Genomic DNA, 23,623 nt, shown 5'->3' with positions numbered 1-23,623 from the left:
TAGGATGTTTTTTTTTTTTTCAAATAGGAATTCAGCCACTGAATAACTAGTCTCAAATCTTCTTAGTGTGCAATCCCTCCTATTGGGCATTTCATGCTTCTGTTCTGTCCAATTGAATCAAATTAAAGATTGAGGTCCCACCCATGGTAGCATAAAACCACTGGTGCTGAGTCAAAAGCTAATGCAATAGGCATTTTGGATCGCGCAAAGTTTGTCTCAAAGTAGGTGGAGGTGTTCGTGGGAGTATAGGGAGGTAAAGCTCAGCCTTTCTTGCCATCACAGAGGATGAGCAGGCACTTTTTTGAAGGGGGTGCGGGAAAACAAACAAAACATTCCCGAGAACGTTTCCATCGGGAATTGTGACCACTGTGGTTATGATTTCCAAAAATATAAAATTAAGCAATAAACCACGAGAGGCCGTGTGTTATAGTGATTTTATAACAGCTAGGGGGCGTTGTTAGGCACGATGCGAAGCGGAGTGCCTAAAACCCCCCTAGCTGTTATAAAATCACTATAACACACGGCCCCGAGTGGTTTATTGCTTTTATACAACGGTTACTACATCTATTAGTGTAGAATAAACACACAGCAATGTAAAATATTAAGATTTATTCAAAACGAAGCATCATTCCCTCAATTCCGCCGAGCAAAATAGTTCCCCTAACAAAAGGGTTGCCAAGCAACAACTACAATGCATTTGGATCAAATGGGAAGCGCATTAATACTGAAAATGGAATGATATTCGGTCCCAGGTGTGTGTTACAAAGTATTTTAACACGGCTTCCAGCCAATCAGAATCAAGAACCAGAACTAACCGTTGTATAATTAATCTTCTAGCATGCAAAAGAGCTCTCATCAGAACTCAACTAAGACTCATGAAAATGTTACTTAATGAGGCGTTAAAAATGTGATTCATGCTGTCTTGGAGAAGAGAAGTGTTCTGTAATAAGAAGGAACCATGCGCTGAGCCAGGGTAATTCACAGACATGAGTCATGTACAGTAGCCTAACCTCTCGCGTCGCAAACCACCTGAACATTTATGGAGTGAAACCCTTGCAATTCTCACATACAGTATATATGGCGGCACGGCAACTTCAGTGTCCTTATAGGAGACCATGGTCCATTAAAGACATGGCTTATTACCTCCGCTTTATTCAATTTTTTTTTTATTTTTAACAATATTTTATTCAGAGTGCAGATTAGACAGATTGACATACAGATGTTGCAGACAACCCTTCGGTTTTATGATTTTCCTTACAACAACACAAACACCCCCCCCCCCTTTATTCAATTATTCAACCCCTATACTGAATACACCTCCACTGACTTATGGATACTTTGCGTGAGCGAAATACCAACATTTGCCCATTGTGCGCCTATTGACAATAGCATTTGCCCATTGTGTGTGCCTATTCATCATCATCATCAACCTTTATTTTACTAGGCAAGTTAATTAAGAGCAACTCTTATTTACAATAATGGCCTAGGTGGGGGTAAAAGCCCCCTAGGGGATGGGGAATAAAATAAAAAAGAGGACAAGAGCATTTGCCCATTGCCTAGTGACAATAGCATGTCCAACTGCCCACTTTAATCTCAGTTAATTAGTGCAGCAGCAGCCCACAGACCCGGTGGCCTTCGCATGCCTGGGCGCAGCATTAGCATTAGCCTTGAGAGGAACACTTTACTCACCATGGGGGTCTTGTACTTGTGGATCACCACTTCTTTAGTTTCAGGAACTACAACCGCCGGTGCAAGAGACAAAACACATAATTCAACAGGAGTGGGAACCCCTGTAAGGTGATATTTGAGAGCTGGGGTTTTGCAAGGGGGGGGGGGTGCATGTGATTGAGATTCAGACTATGAAAGGTTGCAAAAAGGCTGTGGGCCAAGAGAGTCCACAAACTGTAAGATTTAAGTTTCATGGTCAAAAACGTTCTCCTCAAAAGATGCTAGTAAAAGTGTTGGGATAGACTAGGAAAGACTATTCCTCTGCAGCCGAACTGTTCTTTAAAACACTAGGGCTGGGGTTTGCTTCTCACTAGGGCTGGGGTTTGCTTCTCACTAGGGCTATCCCTATTGACAATCTTTTCACTCATTGACTAAGTCGCTTCAGATAAAACTACAGATGCATTTTATATCTGTGACCATAGCAGCTGCTGCCAGCCGTCAATTTAATTAGGTTGTGAAGAATGCAAAAACTGTTTTAATCAGTGAAATTTCCTCCTTGGAAATAAGAATGTTGGTTGTATTATTACTGAGGAACCAACACAGGTAGTTGTCATTTAAATGACTTGCTGAGCCCTGGCTAGACACCAATGCAATAAATGTCAACTAGCTAGCGTTAGCCCACTACAGTTGCTCCCAATTATCATTGCAAAAATATTACTGGAGTGAGATAACTACCAGGCTATAGAAAGGTAAGCATTATGTTAAATGTACCATAGACTGGGAAATGGAGAACCGGTGATAAAGGAGTTGCAAAAACCTATTTATTGTCATTAAGGACTTAAAAGACCTCAGCCCAAAGTGTGGTGACACCCATAGTAAGCCTTGAACGCTGATATTTTGTTGAGTTATTTTTAACATAGTGGACTGAACATAGCTGATTTCCACTCCTCTACAGATGATCTTTACATAGCGTAAACATGGCATATCACAGAGCCTTGGATGAGGTCTACATGTACCCTACCTTTTTGAGGGTAATATGTGTCTTGTGGTAAGAGTAAGGAAGTAAGCCACAACATCTATTCAGATAGCTAGCATGGCTAGCCAGTCTCCCCATCCAGTTGTAGACACTTGCTACAGTAGCTGTAGCTGCTTTCCTAGCTAGACAGCTATCTGCTCACTGTATTATTCTACTGTAATTTTATAAGACGGCTAGCAAGAGAAGCATCTCAGCTTTCAAAATAAATCAAGTTGTAATTGATATTGTAGTTTTTCAAACACTAACTTACAAGTGTGCCTGCTTATCCTAAATAATGGATAAAAGCATAAACACAAAAGAAATTCCTATCAAAAATGCATAAAAGGCATAGCCCACATCTCAAATGGTGTACAGTAGCAAAATATATGGTGTATGTTTTTTAGCCATTTGTCAGATACTTTAAAGACATCATAACCGGCATTGTCAGGCTTAATGACAATTGACAATGGAATTCTTTGTCGTTCGTTGTCAACGACTTTTTATTCTAGACATTATGGACTATCATTGATTCATTGTTGCAGCCCTAGTATTGACCCTAGAACACTTACAAAGCCTCAAAAACGAAATATACTGTATCAGTATGTATTGCATGAAATTTTAAGGATAATATCGACAGAATTTTCACATCGATGCATCACTAGATAAAATCGTTCTCTAAATGGCATGTCTATATGAAACCACTTCTCATCAAGACCTAGCATCTACAATTTTGGATATTCTCTCACAAAGTGTTTAGTTTTATAGCTATACTGTCATGATGATGCTACTCTAGTTAAAAATTGGCTAGGAGTTTGCCTGGCAAAACAAATCTATAGATGTATCTTCCTTATGGTATATACCTATGGTGATTGATATTGTCTGACTCTCATTATGAGCATAAAAAAGTGCATCTAATTTCTTTGTCATCTACTTAAACCCATCCCAAAACTAACATTTTGGTTGGTGAATAGATTCAACTGTTTGCATCAGCAAACCATTTGAATCAAGACATCGGATGATTATGTTAAAAAGAAGGACATTCGTGGCCCACGGGAATGAAATAAACCACAAAAATTATAACAAAACGAGACGGAAAGAGGCGACAATCACGGGGTGGGAGCAAATATGTACAGGAACAAGTGCAAAAACATTGTGGAGAAAGGAGAGAAACAAAGAGAGACATAATTGGGAGAAATCAAGTGCGTTAGTCAAGAAACTGAAAGCATAAAGACATGACAGAAGCCGTTAAGTCCCTAGACCAAGGTCAAAGCCACTGCCCACGAGGACAGACAGACTAGACTTTTCATTAGTAACTGTGAGAGAGGGTCAGAGATATGAAGGCAAGGGATTATGAAGGATTAAAAACCTCTACTCCCCACACAGTCCACTGTCCCATCTACTGGGTCAGACACCCCAGCACTTAGCAACACTCAACCATACTGTAAGTAGAGGAGTTTATCAGATCATGATTACGAAGGGAGCAGAGGATCAGCTATAAGATAATAAGGAGAGGGACAAAGAGGAAGAAATTTAACTGGGGGGCAACAGTGAGGAAAGGAAGGACGCATTCTGCAAATATAAATGGAAGGAATGAAAGATGTGTTCTACGTAGAGGAAGGGGAGTAAGAGAGGAGAAAGGTGACAGCACTTTACCTGCAGGAGAATGAAGGTTTTCATAGTGGCAAAGATGAGGATTACATATTACAAAAGCAGCACAGAGACACGGCAGTAACCCAGGTCAGAGCTCAGCTGTGCTAACTATCACTTCAAGCTAACTTCACCAGATCCAGACCTCTTATTGGTCACGGGAGCAGCACACAGAAATGTGAAGCCTCATTATCAGCTGTCCCTCACGACTGTCTCCAAAGCAACAGCATAATAAGCCACACTGTCTTCCCTGTACCTAGTCTCACTATATTTCCCACAAGACCCAATAGCATTATTAGAGGAATCTCATGGGCTGAGTTCAATATAGGCACTAGGTAAACAACTGATTGAAACGTAATTCCACCATGACTGTCAAACAAACTGACAAATACACATGCTTGCTATTGTTTTCGCAATGTCTGTTCCAAAGTAATGAGATCTCGCTGTGGCTTTGCAAAAAGCTACAACCAGACTCCGACAAGTATTCAAGTTAATTAATTTTTCTTTTTCATTATCCTAAAGCTTAAGCAGAAAGATCAATGCATTAATTGAAACAAAACGTTAATCTAGAAAATCTTCTCTACCAAGATTTCCACCTCTTCCCTTCTATGCTACCTATTTTTTCCCTAGATGAAAAATACTTGTTAAATACACTATATACGTTTTGAAAGGGGTGTTCTGTATTTCTCAGAACAAAACATAGTTCTCTAATTGGAGGCAATGTGTCATAGTGTGCAATAAGACCACTAAATCTGTCAGCACACACATTTTCAACACACCAAATAGGCTATTGCGAGTTTTAATAAGCTATCCTGAGTTTTGTTGCTGTCTTCAGTCTCAACAGTTAAGATTTTTTACAGGGCTAGGCTACCCCACAAAATACCTATCTACTAGATGAGCCACATGACTTTGACTTTACAATTTCCAACATAACCGGTGAATTGTTAGCCTTGTAAGAGCATCCTGATCATCATCATTTGAGCTTACATTCTGTTTCTCTCTCTCTTCTATCAGTCTGGCAACGCTGAAGAGAAATCTGTGTACTACATTTGCCTGTCCAATCAGCATCCAGTCTAGTTGATGATGAAAACCATAAATATGGCACTGTTGTTGAGCAGGCAGGTGTAGACGCTGCAAAGCAACACTTGTATCAGAACTGGTGAGCATGCTTTATTGAAAGAACATAACATAATTCAAGGCTTTTCCCTGGGGAAATTATTGCTACATTCAGAAGCTACATTGGTAATGTTGGTCAATACAATGGGTTGATTCCATTGCCTGCAAATAATTTTGATCAACACCCACTGGCACTGCCTCTTCCACATGCAGATTTCTCTTCAGCGTTGCCAGACTGATCCGTACAGAAAATCACAATGTGAGGATGGTCTTACGAGCCTGGTCAACTGTAGCACCACTATGCAGTAGTATTACGAGCCTGGTCAACTGTAGCTCCACTATGCAGTAGTATTACGAGCCTGGTCAACTGTAGCTCCACTATGCAGTAGTATTACGAGCCTGGTCAACTGTAGCACCACTATGCAGTATTATTACGAGCCTAGTCAACTGTAGCTCCACTATGCAGTATTATTCCGCCCTGAGACCACCCCCACTGATGCTCAACAAGTTCTCTGGACCCTGTTTAGCCGAGTTACTGCCGTGTCGAGTACAGACCTAGAATCAATAGATGGGGTAATTACCAAATTCCTCCAGGACAAAGACTCCCTTCACAGTATTGCACTTTTTAATGTGACTCAGCTCTATGAAAACCTAAAACAAAAAAACAAACAAAAACAAGACAGAACATTAGCAACTCAATGACACTGACTGAAATTAACCATTTCAGATAGAAATGCACAATGTTAAATATCCTCTATCAAATACTAAAGGAAAACGACTGCACAAAAAGCTTTTGAAAGTAAACAAAATAAGAATAACAGCACACTACAGAAGTTTCCATGTTTGAACGCATACATGGGCAGGGGTTAGATGAGGAGATGCACTGGGAAAGATTATGACAAGGATGCACTAAACCTAACGGCAGTGAATCTAAAAAGAAAATGTTTTGCTCTATGGTGTTGTATCTATAGTTTTGCTCTATGGTGTTGTATCTATAGTTTTGCTCTATGGTGTATCTATAGTTTTGCTCTATGGTGTATCTATAGTTTTGCTCTATGGATTATCTATAGTTTTGCTCTATGGTGTTGTATCTATAGTTTTGCTCTATGGTGTATCTATAGTTTTGCTCTATGGTGTTGTATCTATAGTTTTGCTCTATGGTGTTGTATCTATAGTTTTGCTCTATGGTGTTGTATCTATAGTTTTGCTCTATGGTGTATCTATAGTTTTGCTCTATGGTGTTGTATCTATAGTTTTGCTCTATGGTGTTGTATCTATAGTTTTGCTCTATGGTGTATCTATAGTTTTGCTCTATGGTGTTGTATCTATAGTTTTGCTCTATGGTGTATCTATAGTTTTGCTCTATGGTGTTGTATCTATAGTTTTGCTCTATGGTGTTGTATCTATAGTTTTGCTCTATGGTGTATCTATAGTTTTGCTCTATGGTGTTGTATCTATAGTTTTGCTCTATGGTGTATCTATAGTTTTGCTCTATGGTGTTGTATCTATAGTTTTGCTCTATGGTGTTGTATCTATAGTTTTGCTCTATGGTGTATCTATAGTTTTGCTCTATGGTGTTGTATCTATAGTTTTGCTCTATGGTGTATCTATAGTTTTGCTCTATGGTGTTGTATCTATAGTTTTGCTCTATGGTGTATCTATAGTTTTGCTCTATGGTGTATCTATAGTTTTGCTCTATGGTGTTGTATCTATAGTTTTGCTCTATGGTGTATCTATAGTTTTGCTCTATGGTGTTGTATCTATAGTTTTGCTCTATGGTGTTGTATCTATAGTTTTGCTCTATGGTGTATCTATAGTTTTGCTCTATGGTGTTGTATCTATAGTTTTGCTCTATGGTGTATCTATAGTTTTGCTCTATGGTGTTGTATCTATAGTTTTGCTCTATGGTGTTGTATCTATAGTTTTGCTCTATGGTGTTGTATCTATAGTTTTGCTCTATGGTGTTGTATCTATAGTTTTGCTCTATGGTGTTGTATCTATAGTTTTGCTCTATGGTGTTGTATCTATAGTTTCTATCAGTAAAGCTATCATAGCTAGGCCCTATTTTTTGCCAACAGTAAAGCAATGGGAGTTTGATACAATATTTTGTCCCCCAGCAAATGGAAATGTGCCCATGTAATGCATACATGGAAATTCCATATGAAAACATAGACAAGAACACATAAAATTAGGTTTGCGATACAGAAAACCAAACTGAAAAGAAAAGAAAAGAAAAGGAAGCCAATAAAATGAGGCTGCCAACAAGAAAACACAGCAGAAGTTGTGTACCTTCCGCTCCTTGCAGGGGGAGAGAGCATGGGAGAGAAACGGGTTGGATTATTATCGGACAGAAGAGCACAGACACTCCAGAGCACTTCCACCACAGTGCTGCTCACAAGACCCATTAAGGGACTGGACTCAACTAACAGCTGATTAGCCCACTGCATAGAATTCAATCTGAATCTAATTGAACGTTCTAAACTGAAAAATAAAAAAGGATTGTTTGACTTCAGTTTTGATTTACAGTTGGTGAACTTTGTATTAGATTTTCTGGGCTTCTAACCCTCCCGTCCCTAGTGCCCTCCATGTCTCCTCCTCCAGCAACGAGGGCTGGCACCAACACCACTTGCCCACACAGTAGTACAAATACAAGAGGGCAGTCACTGAAATAACTTTCTCTACAAAATGGTCTGGTACCCCAGCCAACACATATTTGCTGCCCAACGGCCATATTTTTACGAAAGAACTATAATTAACTTGCTGTGGCAAAATGATCAGTATTTAATTTTGTAAGTTTTCTTTGGCTAGACATTGGCTGTAATTTTATTTTCAACAATCTACATTATGTTCACATCCATTTTTATTAAGCTATTCTGGAAAAGTTATTGAAACATTCATGCACAAAAGAAAGCGAAAGATTAAGAGGAATCCATATATGAGGGAACAAAATAGCTAGTTTGTGCCAAGATATGTCTCAAAAATAAATTAGATGAGAAGGCTCAGGTTCAGCAAAAGTAAGCCCAAAGCAGTACAAGCATGTTGAGCATGAAAAAAGCTGGTAATAAAGAAAACTGCCAGCCAGTTGGTCAAAATAGGCAACTTTGAATTATTTACATTAATTGCCCTACAACAAATGATTACTTAGGTGTTAAAGTGGGAATTCGACTTTCTTGATTCTGTAGTGTAGTGTACCCTCATCCATCCTGTGTACAGTATATTGTGTCTCTATGCCGTAATAGGTACTGTACCAGGCTACAGCATTGGCAGATTGTAGAATTTCTGCTGTTCCCATAGATCTTGTGAAATATGTGCCGATGATAGTTATGAAGGTTTGGATCAATTCCATTTAACTTGGTGGATTGAAGGGCACGGACAGGATTTTCAGATCTTCCAGGTGATGCATACATTCTGACTATTCCAGGTGATGCATACATTCTGACTATTCCAGGTGATGCATACATTCTGACTCTATTCCACATACGTTCCTGACTATTCCAGGCACTTTAGAGAATCCGCATTAATAGCTGCCTTGCTCGTGGAAAAAATGGGTTGCATCAAAACCTCCCCCAAAAACATTAAAATAGTCTGTTTCCCTCACAATATTAATTTGATAGTCCATTTCGGCTTTGTATCAATTTGTTGGAATCTGAAAGCCAATCTTTTAAATATCCAGATTCTACACTAAATTTACTGCTGACAACTGCTACTGTGTAATCACGAACTATGGTGGCCTTTAGTGTACGGCACACAACTAGCTACAGTTTTACTGTTATATACTATATATTTTTAAAAGATTGCTGATGCTTTTAGATTCAAGTGATACAAAGCTGTGGTGAACTACTGTACCAAATGCATGTCATGAGTGAAATGAACTATTTTTGATGCCTTTTGGGGAGGTTTGATGCAAGATTCCAGAAAAACATTTTTTTTTTCCACTAGCAGGTGGCTAATGCTAATGAGAGCAAACGCAGACTCTCATAAGTGCTGGAACAGACTCAGAAACGTCTGCATGCTTCTGCTACACTCCCACTAACAGAAAATAAATCCTGGCCATGCCCTTTAAGAGCTTGGAATTGCCTTGAACCTTGATAGTTTTTTATTTTTTAAATATTATGTTGTTTAAATATTATGTAAATTTGAATATGCCAATTATTAATGAAAAGTCTTAGCTCAAGGTCATCTCCCGTGTCTTACCTCTGATGCACAAATCTTTCTCACACACATTAATAAGGGTACTACCCACTCATACACAAACAAACAAGGTTTAGACACCACAGTCAGACATGGTGGTGGAAAAATATGTTGACATTTAAAAAAACAAAAAACACAAACTCTTAGGTGATATATCAAATTAAATTGAACATCTAGCAAATAAAAGACAGCCAAAGCACAAAATGAGATCTTCCTCTAAAGTTCCTTTAAGAAGACAGCTGAGGTTCAGAGGACAATATAAGATTATCATTACAAGATTATATGTATATGTTTTGTTGTCAGCAAAGTCTTCTAATACTTTCTGGTGATAGGAGGTGGACATTAGAGGAAGTGAACCACAAACGTATGATAAGAGAAACAGGAGGAAAAGAAAGAAAAGGTGAGTCGCTGGGAGTAGATGGGGTGACCTGGTGGCCTTAAGAACCACCATTAGTTTGAGTGTGTGTGTGTGTGTGTGTGTGTGTGTGTACATACACATGTGAATGTATTACAAGCAGGCATACAGTATGTGTCTACCAGCTCCTACCTGGCTGTGCATGAATTTGAGGTTGATGCCCTCCAGGGTGACCTGTAGCAGTCCTCCCTCGCCTGACTTCATGTCCTGAACAGGGAACTCCCCGCCCAGCTCTGGACCTGAGGAGAGGGCAGGGGACAGCCAATCACACTTCACTTCATCATGGGCCATTTTGAGCTTTTCATAGTTTCTTAAAGTATACTGAGATTTAAAATAATGTATCAAACAGTGCAATCAGAGCAATTGTGAAAAGGTTATGCATCACTGAATGCTGCTAAATTTCTAAACCATGTTTTGAGGAAGATGCCTTTTCCCCCAAAACGTTTAACCAGCTGTGGAAAAATCTACAATAATTTAGTAATTATTTATTACAGAAAATAAAACATCTATGCTCTATTAGGGGTGTGCCCGAATACGAATACAGTATTCGGATGAGTACAAATAGTAGCTTTTTCCCGAATAGTAAATTCGTACGAATATTGTAAAAAATATTCGGGAGGGGGGAGAACAGTCAAATACTGTATGAGCGAGCGCACGTTCTGTCTGCTTGTTGACATGACACGACGAGGGAGGGAGAGAGAGAGACAGAGGCGCACACGCGCGCTTGCCATCTCGCACCTGCTGTCTGACTAGACGTCTAAACAACGCGGAGAGGGAGAGAAGGTTTGGAGCGCGCTGATAGTAGGCTAGGCACTAGGCAGACAACGAACGTAAGCAGCACCGAGGGCTTTTGTCCCTAGTTAACTGGCTTATTGAGACAGTTATTGGATTTTGTTTTCTTGTCGTAGCCTACCGGCTGCAATAGCCTATCTGAACTGTAGCGTTTGTTTGAGCAGAGGAGGATCGGTAGCTAGCTTGTTAGCTCAGTGTAGTATATCTAGCTAACACTAGCTATTTCAGCTACGCATGCTCAGCCTCTCACTAGCCTATACAATGTCCGGCGATTTTGAACTATGAAATAATTATGAAAGTATATTTTAACAACTGAAACACAACTGATCAAATGTTTGATCCATGCCGTTCAGTTATCAGCACAACAGAGTAGTCTAGTGTAGGCCTAGGATAGGCTATAATCAAAGATCAGATAAATCCTTATCTCTGATATAACAATAATAAACAATTTAAACAGATTTAAAAAATAATATGAATAATTTCACTACAATACCCTACTTACCCATGGTTTAAGCACTGTTGAAACTTGAGTAGGCTATAGGCATTTTCCTTGGCTTATTATAGGCTACATTTAATTTGGATTTATGTCATATTTGCTGTGCAAATGCATGATGCATGTAATTCCTGAACTTGAAATGCACGTATATCATACTTTAGTCGTTTTTCGATTGTGACCATAGCTAGCAACGAGCCAGGGTGCGCGTGCCGACGTTATTGACACAGAACTCTATACTGCACAAAACAGAAATATTTTAACCTGTACTAGTCAGATACTGTACATGCCAGGGAAGCCAAGAATAGGGCTTAACATGAAATTCAGTGTCCTTATCCTTTAAATGTTGGTTGAACAGATCCAGATATTGAAGTCTCTGCACATCCCTAAAACATCCTATGCATTTTCAAATGTAACTTTGCATCTGAAGAGGTAGACTGATGTGGTTATTTCAGATCCAAATCCATAACATAAATTATTTTAACAATTTATATTATTGCATGGCTGCCACATGACTCATTTTAGGGAAACAAAACCTTTGCTTTGCTCTACAAAACAGGCCACGGGCACCAAACACTCCAACATACCTGGTTTAATGCTTTGCTGTCTTGCAGCCGCCCTCTCCATGCTGTCCTTCACACAGTAGTACAGTTCACGACACTAGAAACAATAGACAACAACCATATTTAATTGAATATTGAATGGGACCAGACGCATTGATAAGGAATTCTACCAAAATGAACCAATGGTGGACTCCTCTCCACCCTCGAGGAGAAAGGCGTCGCTGCTACGGTCCGCTACGCTCTGCTACCTCGGGGCACCTGGTTGCCCCGTCACTCCGAGGCTCCTGCGGTCGATCGACACGGTCATGGCTCTTCTCTGTCCTGGCCCCGCAGTGGTGGAATGAACTGCCCACTGATGTCAGGACAGTGAGTCCCTGCCCATCTTTTGTCGCAGGCTCAAAACTCATCTCTTCAAGAAGTACTACAACAACCCTCCCTCCTAAGCACTTATTGTATTTTATTGTATTATATTGCACTGTACTTTAGATTGCTATTCTTGCCATTTGCCTTCAGCACTAGATTATGCTCTTAGTCACTTGTTTTAGAAAGAAGATGCACTTGTGAGTTCTGGCAAGTAGTAGTACATTGGCTTTTCCTACGTTAAATGCAATTATTGTTAGTCGCTTTGGATAAAAGCATCTGCTAAATGACTGTAATGTAATGTAATGTATGAAGCTATCACTTAGATTATAGGCCTACTGGTAAAATCCGGATCTGGGGTGTGAAGGAAGCAGTTCACCTTCTTGGTGTAGAACTTGTTGAGTTGTGTCTCCTGACCATTGCGTCTCCACAGACACAGCACCTTGGTCTTGGGGCAGTAGGTCATGTTGATGAGCTTTTCATACCACCAACGCTCGTACACCGTACCGATGTTGCTCCGCAAGACTATGCAATCATCACAGACCTGAGGGAAAAGATGGGTGGAATCCATGAATGTCCCCGATCTCTGCATTTATAAACATATTTTCTTGCCATTATGGATGATGAGCAGGGACAAGGTACAGTGCATCCGGAAAGTATTCATATCTCTTCACTTTTTCCACATTTTGTTATGTTACAGCCTTATTCCAAAATTGATTTAATTATTTTTTAGTGTGATTGCAGAATGTAAATCACACACTTTTTCTCTTGCATACTTATTATTTATTATTCCTGTCACTGTTTTTGGCACATACAGTATCTACTTTCAAAACATTTAAGCTAGAAACACGGTTTAAACTGTTCAGTTTAGCTTTACATGCTTCTTTATGCTATGCCTTTTTATGTTGATATCACATAGGTTTTAATATATTTAAAGGTATAATATGTTATATGTGGATAAAAAAAAAAATTCTTCACAAATAATACATCCATAGGGTTTTGCAAAGGCTGCAAAGTAAAAGTATTGCTTTTCCATAAAAAAATATATTTTGTCTGAAATTATTACATTATGAAATTTTGACAGCCCGACAATGACACTCTGTTGATATCATACCAGCCAATAGTATTACAGCATTGGTACTGCGCGCTGGGTTGCCAGGTACTATTCTAGCTTCACCACTGCGAGATTAGCAGTAGCCAGCAATCGTTATACTTCCATGAATTAGCAGCATTATAGATGTTGGTTAGCATCAAGTGTTTGTGTGACTATAAAACGGCAGCTTTTCCGTCCACTTCTGCCCACTCTTTTCAGCTAAACGTTTGGTAAAATGGCAGAGTTTCATCGTCTTGCTTCTCCGCCTGAGCCCCGGCGAACCGTGCGATACGAATCTCAAAAGCTCACTGACCGAAGAAGGAGCAAAAGTCGGATAAATATCGGGCCAGCCAGTTGGACGGAGTTTATGGAATTTCATGGGATAAAGTCGAATTTAGTTGCTAGAGTGATGAGAGCTGGTGATTTGAAAATATCCACACATTTTGTAAACGGCTGCCCCTCCAACAAATTTCACAGCTCATGCACATAATGACACACCGAAATGTTCACAGGATTGTGCTGAATAGTAGCTAAGGTCTGTGACTTTGTTTTCAAAGCATGACCATTTGTTTGACGACTGATGAATAGCGCTCTACTCTAGCTTTTAACCTGCTAATTTTGAATTCATACATTTTCTTTTTTTTTTTAACTTGTCCCCATGCCTACGGTTTTTAAGCTAAACTGACATATTATACATATGAATCTTCAGCGTGATGATTCCTACGGTGGCAATATCTAAGCTGTAACATTTATACTTTTTGCGCTAGAGCTGTCTGAAGCTGGCCATGCCTCCCATTGAAGTGAATGATAGGATGTTCAGTGTCAGTTAGGATTCGAATTTGGTGGCAGGATTTGAATTTGGTGACACACGTGAGATTCTTAAAGGTACAGGCATGCAACACAATTTAAGATGGTTGCCACTCAACGCAACACCACGTAAACAGGAAGTGAGGTCTAATTGCTTAACGCATCATCCCTTTGGCAGGTTCAACCATTTTCTTTTAAAGATGTATTTAGCTGGCTGGCACACAGGGCATAAACTGTTTTGAAAAAAGAAAAGAAAAAAACAGGAATACTAACTTACAGCTATGTTTTTTGTGTATAAAATCCCCACTCACACATGGGAACGTCTATTTTTGTCACATATGCAAGTAAAATGGTGGCACTATAGAGCACTGTCAATTAGACCTATCATGGCCTCTTGTCAACCATTTCTAACCTGTGGTAATGAAGACCGTCATCAATCATTATAAAAAAGTCTACATGAACTTTGGAATGATGATGAAATTAAATCAGCAAAGTGCACCATACCTCCATGAAGAAGATGTCCCCGGTAGTGTCTGTCCCAGCATGCACCACAAATGTCTGCTTTTTTATGTGACGGCTTCCACTGGGCCTGATGGAGTGCTCACGACCATTCTGGAACACAAATTTAATTCCCTTGGGTGACAAAAATTAAGTAATTAAATGTTATAAAATAAAATAATAAACATTTTTAAAAAGTGTATGGTCTTGCTTAAAAGGTGTTGCCTGTTGGTTATGCTCTTACCATTTGAGCCAGTTTATCCAGTGTCTCATTAATCTCCTGGCTGTGGGAGAGGCCAATGTGAGACTTCCCCATAAGACGCCTCACCTTCTTCCTGATGTCATTTTTGGTCACCTGGACAGACATTCAAAAATGTTTGATTATATGTGGGAATAATTGTATGACGTAAATCCCCAGTCCACGATCAAAAAATAAATTAGATTTTGCATGGTTATTTACCATACAACAGTGCCCCCTAGGGTTCAGCCTTCACCCCACCATGCTTCAATGTGCTTCATTATATAGTCCCGTCAGTGTTTCCCCAATGGGCGGTTATTCTCCGTATAACAACACTAATCGACTCCACAACTGGCTAGGTAGATGCCAATGGGAATATGATCGATCGATCGATCGATAGAATATGTTTTATTCTAGCATTTCCTCGAGTTCCAATAGGTACTATTACAGTACCAACACTAAATGTCTGACCCGACCAAAAACTAAAGAAATGTTTTTACTTTTTGATCAAGGACTGGGGCTTTAACGGTGCTTTAAAGGTGTAATATTTTCATTTTTGCTGGAACCGACCACGGCGGGCCAGCCAACAATAGGGAACGTCTATTCAGTGACTGACTCACTGACACCATAGTTAAAACACGCATATGCAAAAAGTTTATGAAACGACCAGACACACTAGGAGTTCACCAACTCCAGAAGATGTCGGTATTGCACCACCAAGGAAAAACTCAAGCCGACATGAATATTTGCAAGGGATTCCCTAACATGGCCAGCTGAGCTAGTTAACGTTAACCAGTTACATAGCAAGCTATGTCAAAAGACGGCTACACTACCTAGGACTACTAGGCAGCGTTACATACAGTAATGTTAGCTAGCTAGTTTGCAGAGGTGATGTGAAAGGAGTGAATGTGAAGGCATCAAGGTGAACGCAGTGTTGGTCTACTGCAGCTGTTGGCTGTTGAGCTTGCAGCCATCATCCGGAAAGAAGCTGTTGTGGAACCTCTCCGCGATCCTGATGCTCAGCCATCTTCCGTCTCTCCGGCGAGATGGTGCGAACAGGTGGTTGATGTCATTTGTGATGGAGATGGCCTTCCTGCGGCAGCGTTGGTTGCAGAGATCCTCGATGGCTGGGAGCGCCACACCAATGATCTTCTGGATGTCTTCACCACCTTCTTGATGGCATTCCTGTCGTGGGTGGCGGTGTTGCGATACCAGGCTGTGATGCCTCCAGTCAGGACACTTTCAATGCTGCTGCGGTAGAAGATCACAAGTGTTTGTGTGCTCATACCCCGTCTCCGCAGGCACCTCAGAAAGTAGAGGCGTTGTTGTGCCTTCTTGAGGATGGCCTCTGTGTTGTGTGTCCAGGTCAGGTCATTAGAGATCTGCATCCCTAGGAATTTGTGGCTCACTCACTCCACTTCCTCTCTGTTGATGATGATGGGGGTGGGGGGCTTTTTCCTCCTTTCCTTAAGTCTATGTTGTGATCGATTGGCGATATTTTGACACCTACAGGTACTCATGCTTATTTTGTAAACTTTATCAGAAAGCTAATACTTCCTCAGATGGCTGAGGACACGTAGCATGTCTCCATCCCTACTCAGCAGTTACCTCCCAGCATGGTCCAGTAACTGCTCCACTGAGGACCGCAAAAGGGTGGTGAAATGGGCCCAGTCCATCCAGGGAGGCCGGCTCCCACCTCTACTCCAGGCACTGCCTGACAACAGCCACCCTGCACACCCCACTCTTTTACTGGAGGTTCCTGACTATGTTAACTCATTAACCAACCCCCCCTACTTATACTTGAACAGTGTGGTCAAGACAGGAAAACTCAACATGCAATATCATCGCCAATCAAAACATCACAGACAACAGCAAGAGATCTTTTATAAGACCTACCTTCATCATTAACATGTAGGCGATCATGTTGTGCAGTAGAGTAGCCAGCAGCCTGTCCTCATCATCCTCCAGGCGCTTGCGGTCATGGTCTCCCAGTGAAAGGTACCTGTGTGAAAAATCAACACAAAAGGTCACAATCACAAGTCTCCCATCCAAGTCTGGATAGACCAAACACTAATCAGAGATTTTTTTATTTTTTTTTACTCCATAACAATGTTAAACAATGTCAATGATAGGTGGACTTCAAACAGACTGTCGTCATATTTGATTTGGGTGCACTGTGGAGTGTTTAAGTGAGTTTTCTTTGAATGCTAGCTGTAACTACAGCATTGCGGTAGCATTAGCATGCCGCTAACACCTGGACGAGAGACAGCATGGAATCAGCTGACAATAAATCCATCTATGGGTAAGTTGTAAATGAGGCTCTATGTCCAAAATTCTGAACTACCCCTTTAAGTGAGCTAAGTATCTGGAAAACAGACATACAGACCATTTTGTGTAGAAGGATTATTCACCTGTCAATCATCTCTTGAGGTCCCTGGTCCATGCCCATCCCTTCTCTCTCTAGCATGACAGCATCCAGGTACGCATCCTCCCAAAACTGGACCTGGTCCCACAGCGTGGAGCGCTCCTTACCTAGATATAGACGGAACAAACACACTGCTAATGTGCCTCCAAACACACTGCTAATGTGCCTCTAAACACACTGCTAATGTGCCTCTAAACACACTGCTAATGTGCCTCTAAACACACTGCTAATGTGCCTCTAAACACACTGCTAATGTGCCTCTAAACACACTGCTAATGTGCCTCTAAACACACTGCTAATGTGCCTCTAAACACACACCCAGGTATGCTGTCTTTACAGAGAGAATTTGTGTGGCGCAATTGAGCAAGCAGACTGTTATCTGAGGGAGAAGAAACTACATCGATGCACAGGCTGGTGTTGCACAAGCACTTGAGACAACTTAAACAAGCAAAATTAGTATTAGTCTTCTCTCGTCATTGTTTTGTTGTGCTTCATACTAATTTCGCTTATTCATGTTGTCGGAGTCGGGGTGTGTTTAATGTAGATTTGGCTCGCGCAACCGTATTTCTGCTTGCTCGGATGATATGCTCCCTCAACTAGTCTGGGGCCATTTGCTTTGCATTTTAGATGCGGTCAAGGTGAGGTTGCGTCCGCCTGATGACAGTTTGGAGAAGGCAGGCTCTCTAGAGGAGAGCCTATATATGATCTACCTACCGGCCCAGTATCCCAGCCTGTATATTACTCTATCTACCTACAAGACCACATCTTGTTGGTCATAAACTCAGGCTATGCATGAAATGTAACTAGCTGTGTAGTGGACAGATTTCAATCTATCTCACTCTAAAATCAAGTGTTCAGAATATTAAACACAATGAAACAAGGCTTGTCCGGGAATAATTACAAACCCCCAAGACAATACGGTGTACCTACATGGATAGACTACATGGATACAGCTAGGAAAATTTAATCTTTAAGCTTTTTATGCATTGATTCATGCTCGGATGGGATAGGTCATCAGATAGACAGAGACACACTGTTACTGCAATTTGCCAGGTGTGCTCAACAATGCCTCCTAGTGGTTGGTGAGTCACTACTCATTACAAATGAAAATGGCATCCCCCACCAGCACGGCTGCTGCAAAAAAAATAAAATGAGCTACATCTGTACACCCCTATGACAACAATTTGACCATCAAAGCCTTGTGTTTGATGAACAATCCCCAAAATATGGAACAAAGAGACATTAACACCTTGTGTTAACACATATTTGTTACACTGTGTAATTCAGAAGGTTGGGAAAGAGCAATGAGCAAATCAAAGCACACCAGGCCAGATGGGTAACTGCATGCAGCTCAGAGCCCAAACACGCATACAAACATGTTAAAGTTCAGCCCTACTCAGAGAGAAGGTTTCCATGGCAGCGTCCTCAAGCTGGTCCCACATGGAGCTCTTGTCACGCCCTTGAGAGGCGAGGGGGAGGAGGAAGGAAGAGAAGCAGCAGCAGAGGGTTATGAAGAAGTTAGTGGGTTAACGGCAAAGCAGAGAGCTGAGTAAGAGAGAAAATATGAACAGTAACCCATATTTACCATTCAGCGAGCTTTACAGACCTACCATAATGCTTTACTATTCATTCATTGTGTTAGTTATGGCCATGATCAGATAGTTAGCAGTAGAGTTTGGCAAGGAAGCAAAATATTTTGAAGATGTTGTGACATGTTTTTGTTGTTGCGTTTGTTGTAAAGACATTGAATATACATAGAACATGCATAGCAAATCAGGTTCATACAAACACCTTAAGCCATTACTACACTAGAAATGGTGCTCAGAGAGCACAGACCTCCGCCCCTGAATGCATGTTGTGGCTCTGTGTGCGCCAAATTTGAATGGGTTCTACATTAACCCATGCTACACCCCTCCACCGAGTATTACGAAAAGCGGTATGGTAGTTGTTGCGTAATCCTAGTTCAAAATATGAATGGAGGTGAATGGCCAGCCGTGTTTGGGCGGATCATGGACCCGCCCCATGATTGGGGTCCAGTTCTAAGGTGGCCCATGCTACACCCTTCCACTGACTTGGGAAAATCAGTGCAGTCGTTATTGCGTAATCCTGCTGACAGACGTATAAACATATGGACCAACACCACGGAAAACATGACCTCCCGCCCAGCTGTCGCTGGGGAAGAGGCAATTAAGCACCAGTTAACCCTTTTAACCCTGAAAGTAGAGTGACAACATTTCGAATATTAATTGGATTTTCCCTATAATACTAGAAAGCGCAGTTTCTCAGCTTTCAGCAAGTGTTGGAGTGAGGAATTTTTTAGATTTGTTAGATATTTTTTTAATATTATTAAATATTTGTTAGATATTTTTAAAATGTTGCCGGTGACGTGGTCGTATCGAAAGGGTTAAGGAATAACATGGTGAGACACTGCATTAAGACATGAGTAAGCAAAACGGCCTTAAATGTTTGACCACCACAGAGGTCATCGCCAAGACTGATGACCTGTCTCACATATCGAATAGCTCAAGATCATAGATCTATACGTATAACTTTGGGAGTAGCACAGATTTTCTATTGCTAAGAGACATGGGAAGAAGACACATGACATGGACACAATGCTGAAATAGTAGTTCACTTGTAGCAGGAACTGCCCACACTACAGATATGGAGGGCAACATACCCAGCAGGCCTTCACACAAATAGATCCTCATGCTGATGTCCTCCATGGGTTGGGCAGGAGGCCCCTTAGCTACCGCCGGCATAAGCTCCTTTACACCTGGCTTCAGCTTATGGGTTTTACCCTGAGAAATGCAAAGAAAAGATAACTCATTGACCCCTTGATTAGGCACATATTCATGCTAACAGCTAATCAGAAAATATGCTCATACTGTATATGGTAAATACTGTTAGAGGATCCAGGACTAATTCATCTCTCACCTACAAAGACTGCATATAGACACATGGGTAGCGCTTTAGAATAACCCTTGTTAATAAGCCATTTATAAAGCATATGTTCATAATCTGTTCATCCTTTACAAATCATTATTACAACATTTATAAATGTTGGTCGTCCACAGACGGGCCTCCCGTCTTCGTCTCCAATTATCCTGGTCCTCCAAACACCTGGCGATCTCATCCATGGTCTCCACTTCCGCATCCCTATTGATTATGTCCACAAATGTTTTAGTAGGACGTCCTCGCGACTTGTTTCCACGCCATGGAGATGGCTCCCATAACACCAGCTTGCTGGCTGGAAGCTCAGTGTCTCATTCTCCATGCTGCCATCTTCTCACTCACCCTTGGCCTCTCTCCGTACAGATCTCCAATACAGACGTGTGCATTATGACCCACCTTGACACATTCCTTTTCCACCCTGGTCAGGAGCTCTTGTTCTTTCCTCACTTGGTTAGATATCGTCGGCGTAGTCCAGGTCTGTTAGGACTACAGCGGGATACCTTCTCCACCTCCTCGGTGTTACAGGGAAGCCGAGATCCTCCTCCCTTCCTTGGATTGCCGGCCTCAGTGCGTAGTCAGGACTATTATAAAGAGGAAGGGTGTGAGGGTGTCCCATTGTAACACCCCCGCCATGTCAAAATCCTCGCTGTTGCCGTCCAGTGATACAATCCTTGCCCTTGTGTTGGCGGGTTGCCTCATGGGTTGCCTCTATTTCACCATTTCCACTCCCCGGTGCCGGTGGCTAAGAGCTAGGCTAGCAATTCGACAGCTCGCAAACCCCACTCTCACAAAAATTAAGAGATATTTCCAGCCATTCAACACAAACCCCAAACGAGCTCACCAGCAAGAAAAAGAAACACCCAACGACATCCTAACTCAGATGAAGAAGATGGAAAAGAAAAAACTAAAGCAAAAACTAGTAGTAGAAAAAAGACTTCCCTTGGCTAATCCTCGATGAAACAAAGCAGCTATTGTTTTGTTCATATTGTCAGGAGGTTTCGAAAAAGAGTAGCAACAACAATCCTTATGTCATAGGTAATACATTTTTTATTTAAAGAATACAAATGGATTGTCCTCTTCTTAGAGGGCCAGGAGGCCACTATCCAAGCAGTGGCCAGCAGATATTCTAGAGCTGTGATATGCTTCTCTCACACACACACACACACACACACACACACACACACACACACACACACACACACACACACACACACACACACACACACACACACACACACACACACAAACACACACACACGCACACACACACACACACACACACACGCACACACACACACACACACACACACACACACACACAGGAGTTCAAATTTTACGAGGTACGTTCGTAAGTAGTTTGTATGTGTTTAATAGTTTTGTCCCTGCACATTTATTTACAAATATATAAATACACTGAATTGTGTTTATGGGGGCAAATAAAGATTTTTGTCTGAAAACAAGGTTTTGATTGCGTGTGCATTGTATGCATTCATATGCTTTAAGTTGTCTGCAGACAAGCCCAACTCAACTGGTTATGCTTTACTATGCAATGTTCTGGCTGTGGGTCGCAACTCCTCACAGTCAGACGCAGACCAACTCCAGATCTTTTGCCAGTGCCTTTGGTCAGGGGCGCTGACAGGACTATCCTAACATGCATATCCTTGGTGTAGGGTGGAAACCGGAGCACCCAGCGGAAACTTACGCTAGCACGGGGAGAACATGCAAACTACACAGAAACTGGGAATCGAACCCACAACTTTCTTTCAACCTTCACCCACCTTGTGAGGCAACTACTAAGCTGCCCCAAATATCCTTTGCCAGTGTGAACAAGTGATGAAATGCACAACTTATTGGGTTTAGAGGTGGTAACAGACATTTTATAATTGTGCGACAACTTTTTGTCCTGTGCTAAAAAAACTATCAACATCTGTAGCACCAGTGCTATGAGTTAAAGTTAACGTACAGCCCTGCAAGGGGTTAAGTGGTGCCACATGTGGTGGCAGCTACATGAGTTATTCTTTTCAAACTACATTAGATATTCTTTTCAAAAGTTTAGTGCAAAACTCACAAACACAGAGCTTGTAGCTGGATTGGTCTCGATCTCGCTGTCGGAGAGTGTCCCTCGGAGAGTGAGGTGGGGTGGTGGCCTTCCACTGAGGCCGTCCCCTGCGCTACTGCTCAGGTCACTGTCTGCTCCCAATGTCTCCCCTGAGCTGTTACTTATCTATGTATGTTGGGGGTAGAAGAAAACGTGTCAGAAGACATGATGGTGATGTATTAGAGGTCCACATCAAGACAGGCATCAGAGGAACAAATCTTCCCTGGTTCCTGAACCAAAAGCTGCATTCTCTCTGTTTTTTACTGGTTTAAATGTAAAACTGGCAGACATCAAAACAATAATTAAAACATAGTACAACATATCTGTGGAAAGTTAACACAGAGAAAAGGTAATGGGTTATGTCTCAGAGCAGTGGTTCCCAAACTGGGTGCCACAGAATCCGTTCATTTAGAATTGTTGTTAATCAACAGACGCAGATCTATGGGTGGGCCTGGGTGGGTTCACCCAGTCAGATTCATAAAATAAAATGTGAAGACAAACTGGAACTAAGGACAGTTGCAACATTGTATAAATTAAGTTCCGATTCCCCTTGAATCGGAACGAAAAATAGGTTTGAAAACACCCTAACACTATTGTCAACCCTTATACCATGGCCTGGGTGAATACTTGATTGTGATTGGCTGGATGTGTGGTGGTTAAAACCATTTACAGATGTGGGAACATAAGAATGTAACTTGACCCGCGGTATTCTAACAGGCGCTTTACGTCATTCCGCACCACCGCTCGCCTGCCCATAGGGGCGCAGTAATACCACTCATTGACCCATTGCTGGCTCGCACATTAGATGAGCCTACCGTTCTCAAACTCCTTGTTGTCTGTCTGGTTGTAATTTAATTATTACGAACAAAGCCTATCTATTTATAGTTTCTATCTCTGTAACTGTCGCCGGGTCTATATCTGTCAAGTGTCGGGACAAGTAGAAGTTTAATACATTAGGCTGAGTGTTCTCATATGGAACATGGCATCAGGACGAGTAAGATGGCTAACGGAGCTGACCAGAGATGTGTTTGAAATGGTTCACTCACTCCCTATTCCCTATTACCATGGATGTATTGAGTGCGACTCATAGTGAACTACATGGGGAATGATTTAACAGTTTTGGGACACTACATGGAATATAACTGCGTAAGATATTCATGACTCAAACAAGCAGACGCGCCGATCACTGATGGCAGCAGGTTGAAATATCAGGTAGTATTCAGGTTCCATGTTTAGTTGAATGATAAAT

The 23,623-nt window shown here is 41.3% G+C and overlaps 1 protein-coding gene across 7 annotated transcripts in view; it reads right to left on the bottom strand.

Moving 5' to 3' along the window:
* madd (MAP-kinase activating death domain) overlaps positions 1 to 23,623 on the bottom strand; it is an 85,342-nt gene that overhangs the window by 2,083 nt on the left and 59,636 nt on the right. For all 7 annotated transcript variants that reach the window (XM_084436995.1, XM_084436991.1, XM_084436992.1 and 4 more), the window contains 11 exons: positions 22,345 to 22,500; positions 20,002 to 20,122; positions 17,308 to 17,428; positions 16,793 to 16,898; positions 14,903 to 15,013; positions 14,665 to 14,772; positions 12,640 to 12,804; positions 11,925 to 11,997; positions 10,185 to 10,291; positions 6,028 to 6,097; positions 1,690 to 1,736 (listed from right to left, as the gene is read on the bottom strand). In XM_084436995.1, the coding sequence (XP_084293121.1) occupies positions 1,690 to 1,736; positions 6,028 to 6,097; positions 10,185 to 10,291; positions 11,925 to 11,997; positions 12,640 to 12,804; positions 14,665 to 14,772; positions 14,903 to 15,013; positions 16,793 to 16,898; positions 17,308 to 17,428; positions 20,002 to 20,122; positions 22,345 to 22,500 (1,185 nt within the window). The remainder of the gene's footprint in view (positions 1 to 1,689; positions 1,737 to 6,027; positions 6,098 to 10,184; positions 10,292 to 11,924; positions 11,998 to 12,639; positions 12,805 to 14,664; positions 14,773 to 14,902; positions 15,014 to 16,792; positions 16,899 to 17,307; positions 17,429 to 20,001; positions 20,123 to 22,344; positions 22,501 to 23,623) is intronic.

The sequence above is a fragment of the Borostomias antarcticus genome (assembly GCF_949987555.1).
Source record: "Borostomias antarcticus genome assembly, chromosome: 4".
In the NCBI taxonomy this organism is placed as follows: Eukaryota; Metazoa; Chordata; class Actinopteri; order Stomiiformes; family Stomiidae; genus Borostomias; species Borostomias antarcticus.
Note: the sequence above shows the minus strand (reverse complement) of the source record. Positions and strands in the feature narration are given on the sequence as shown.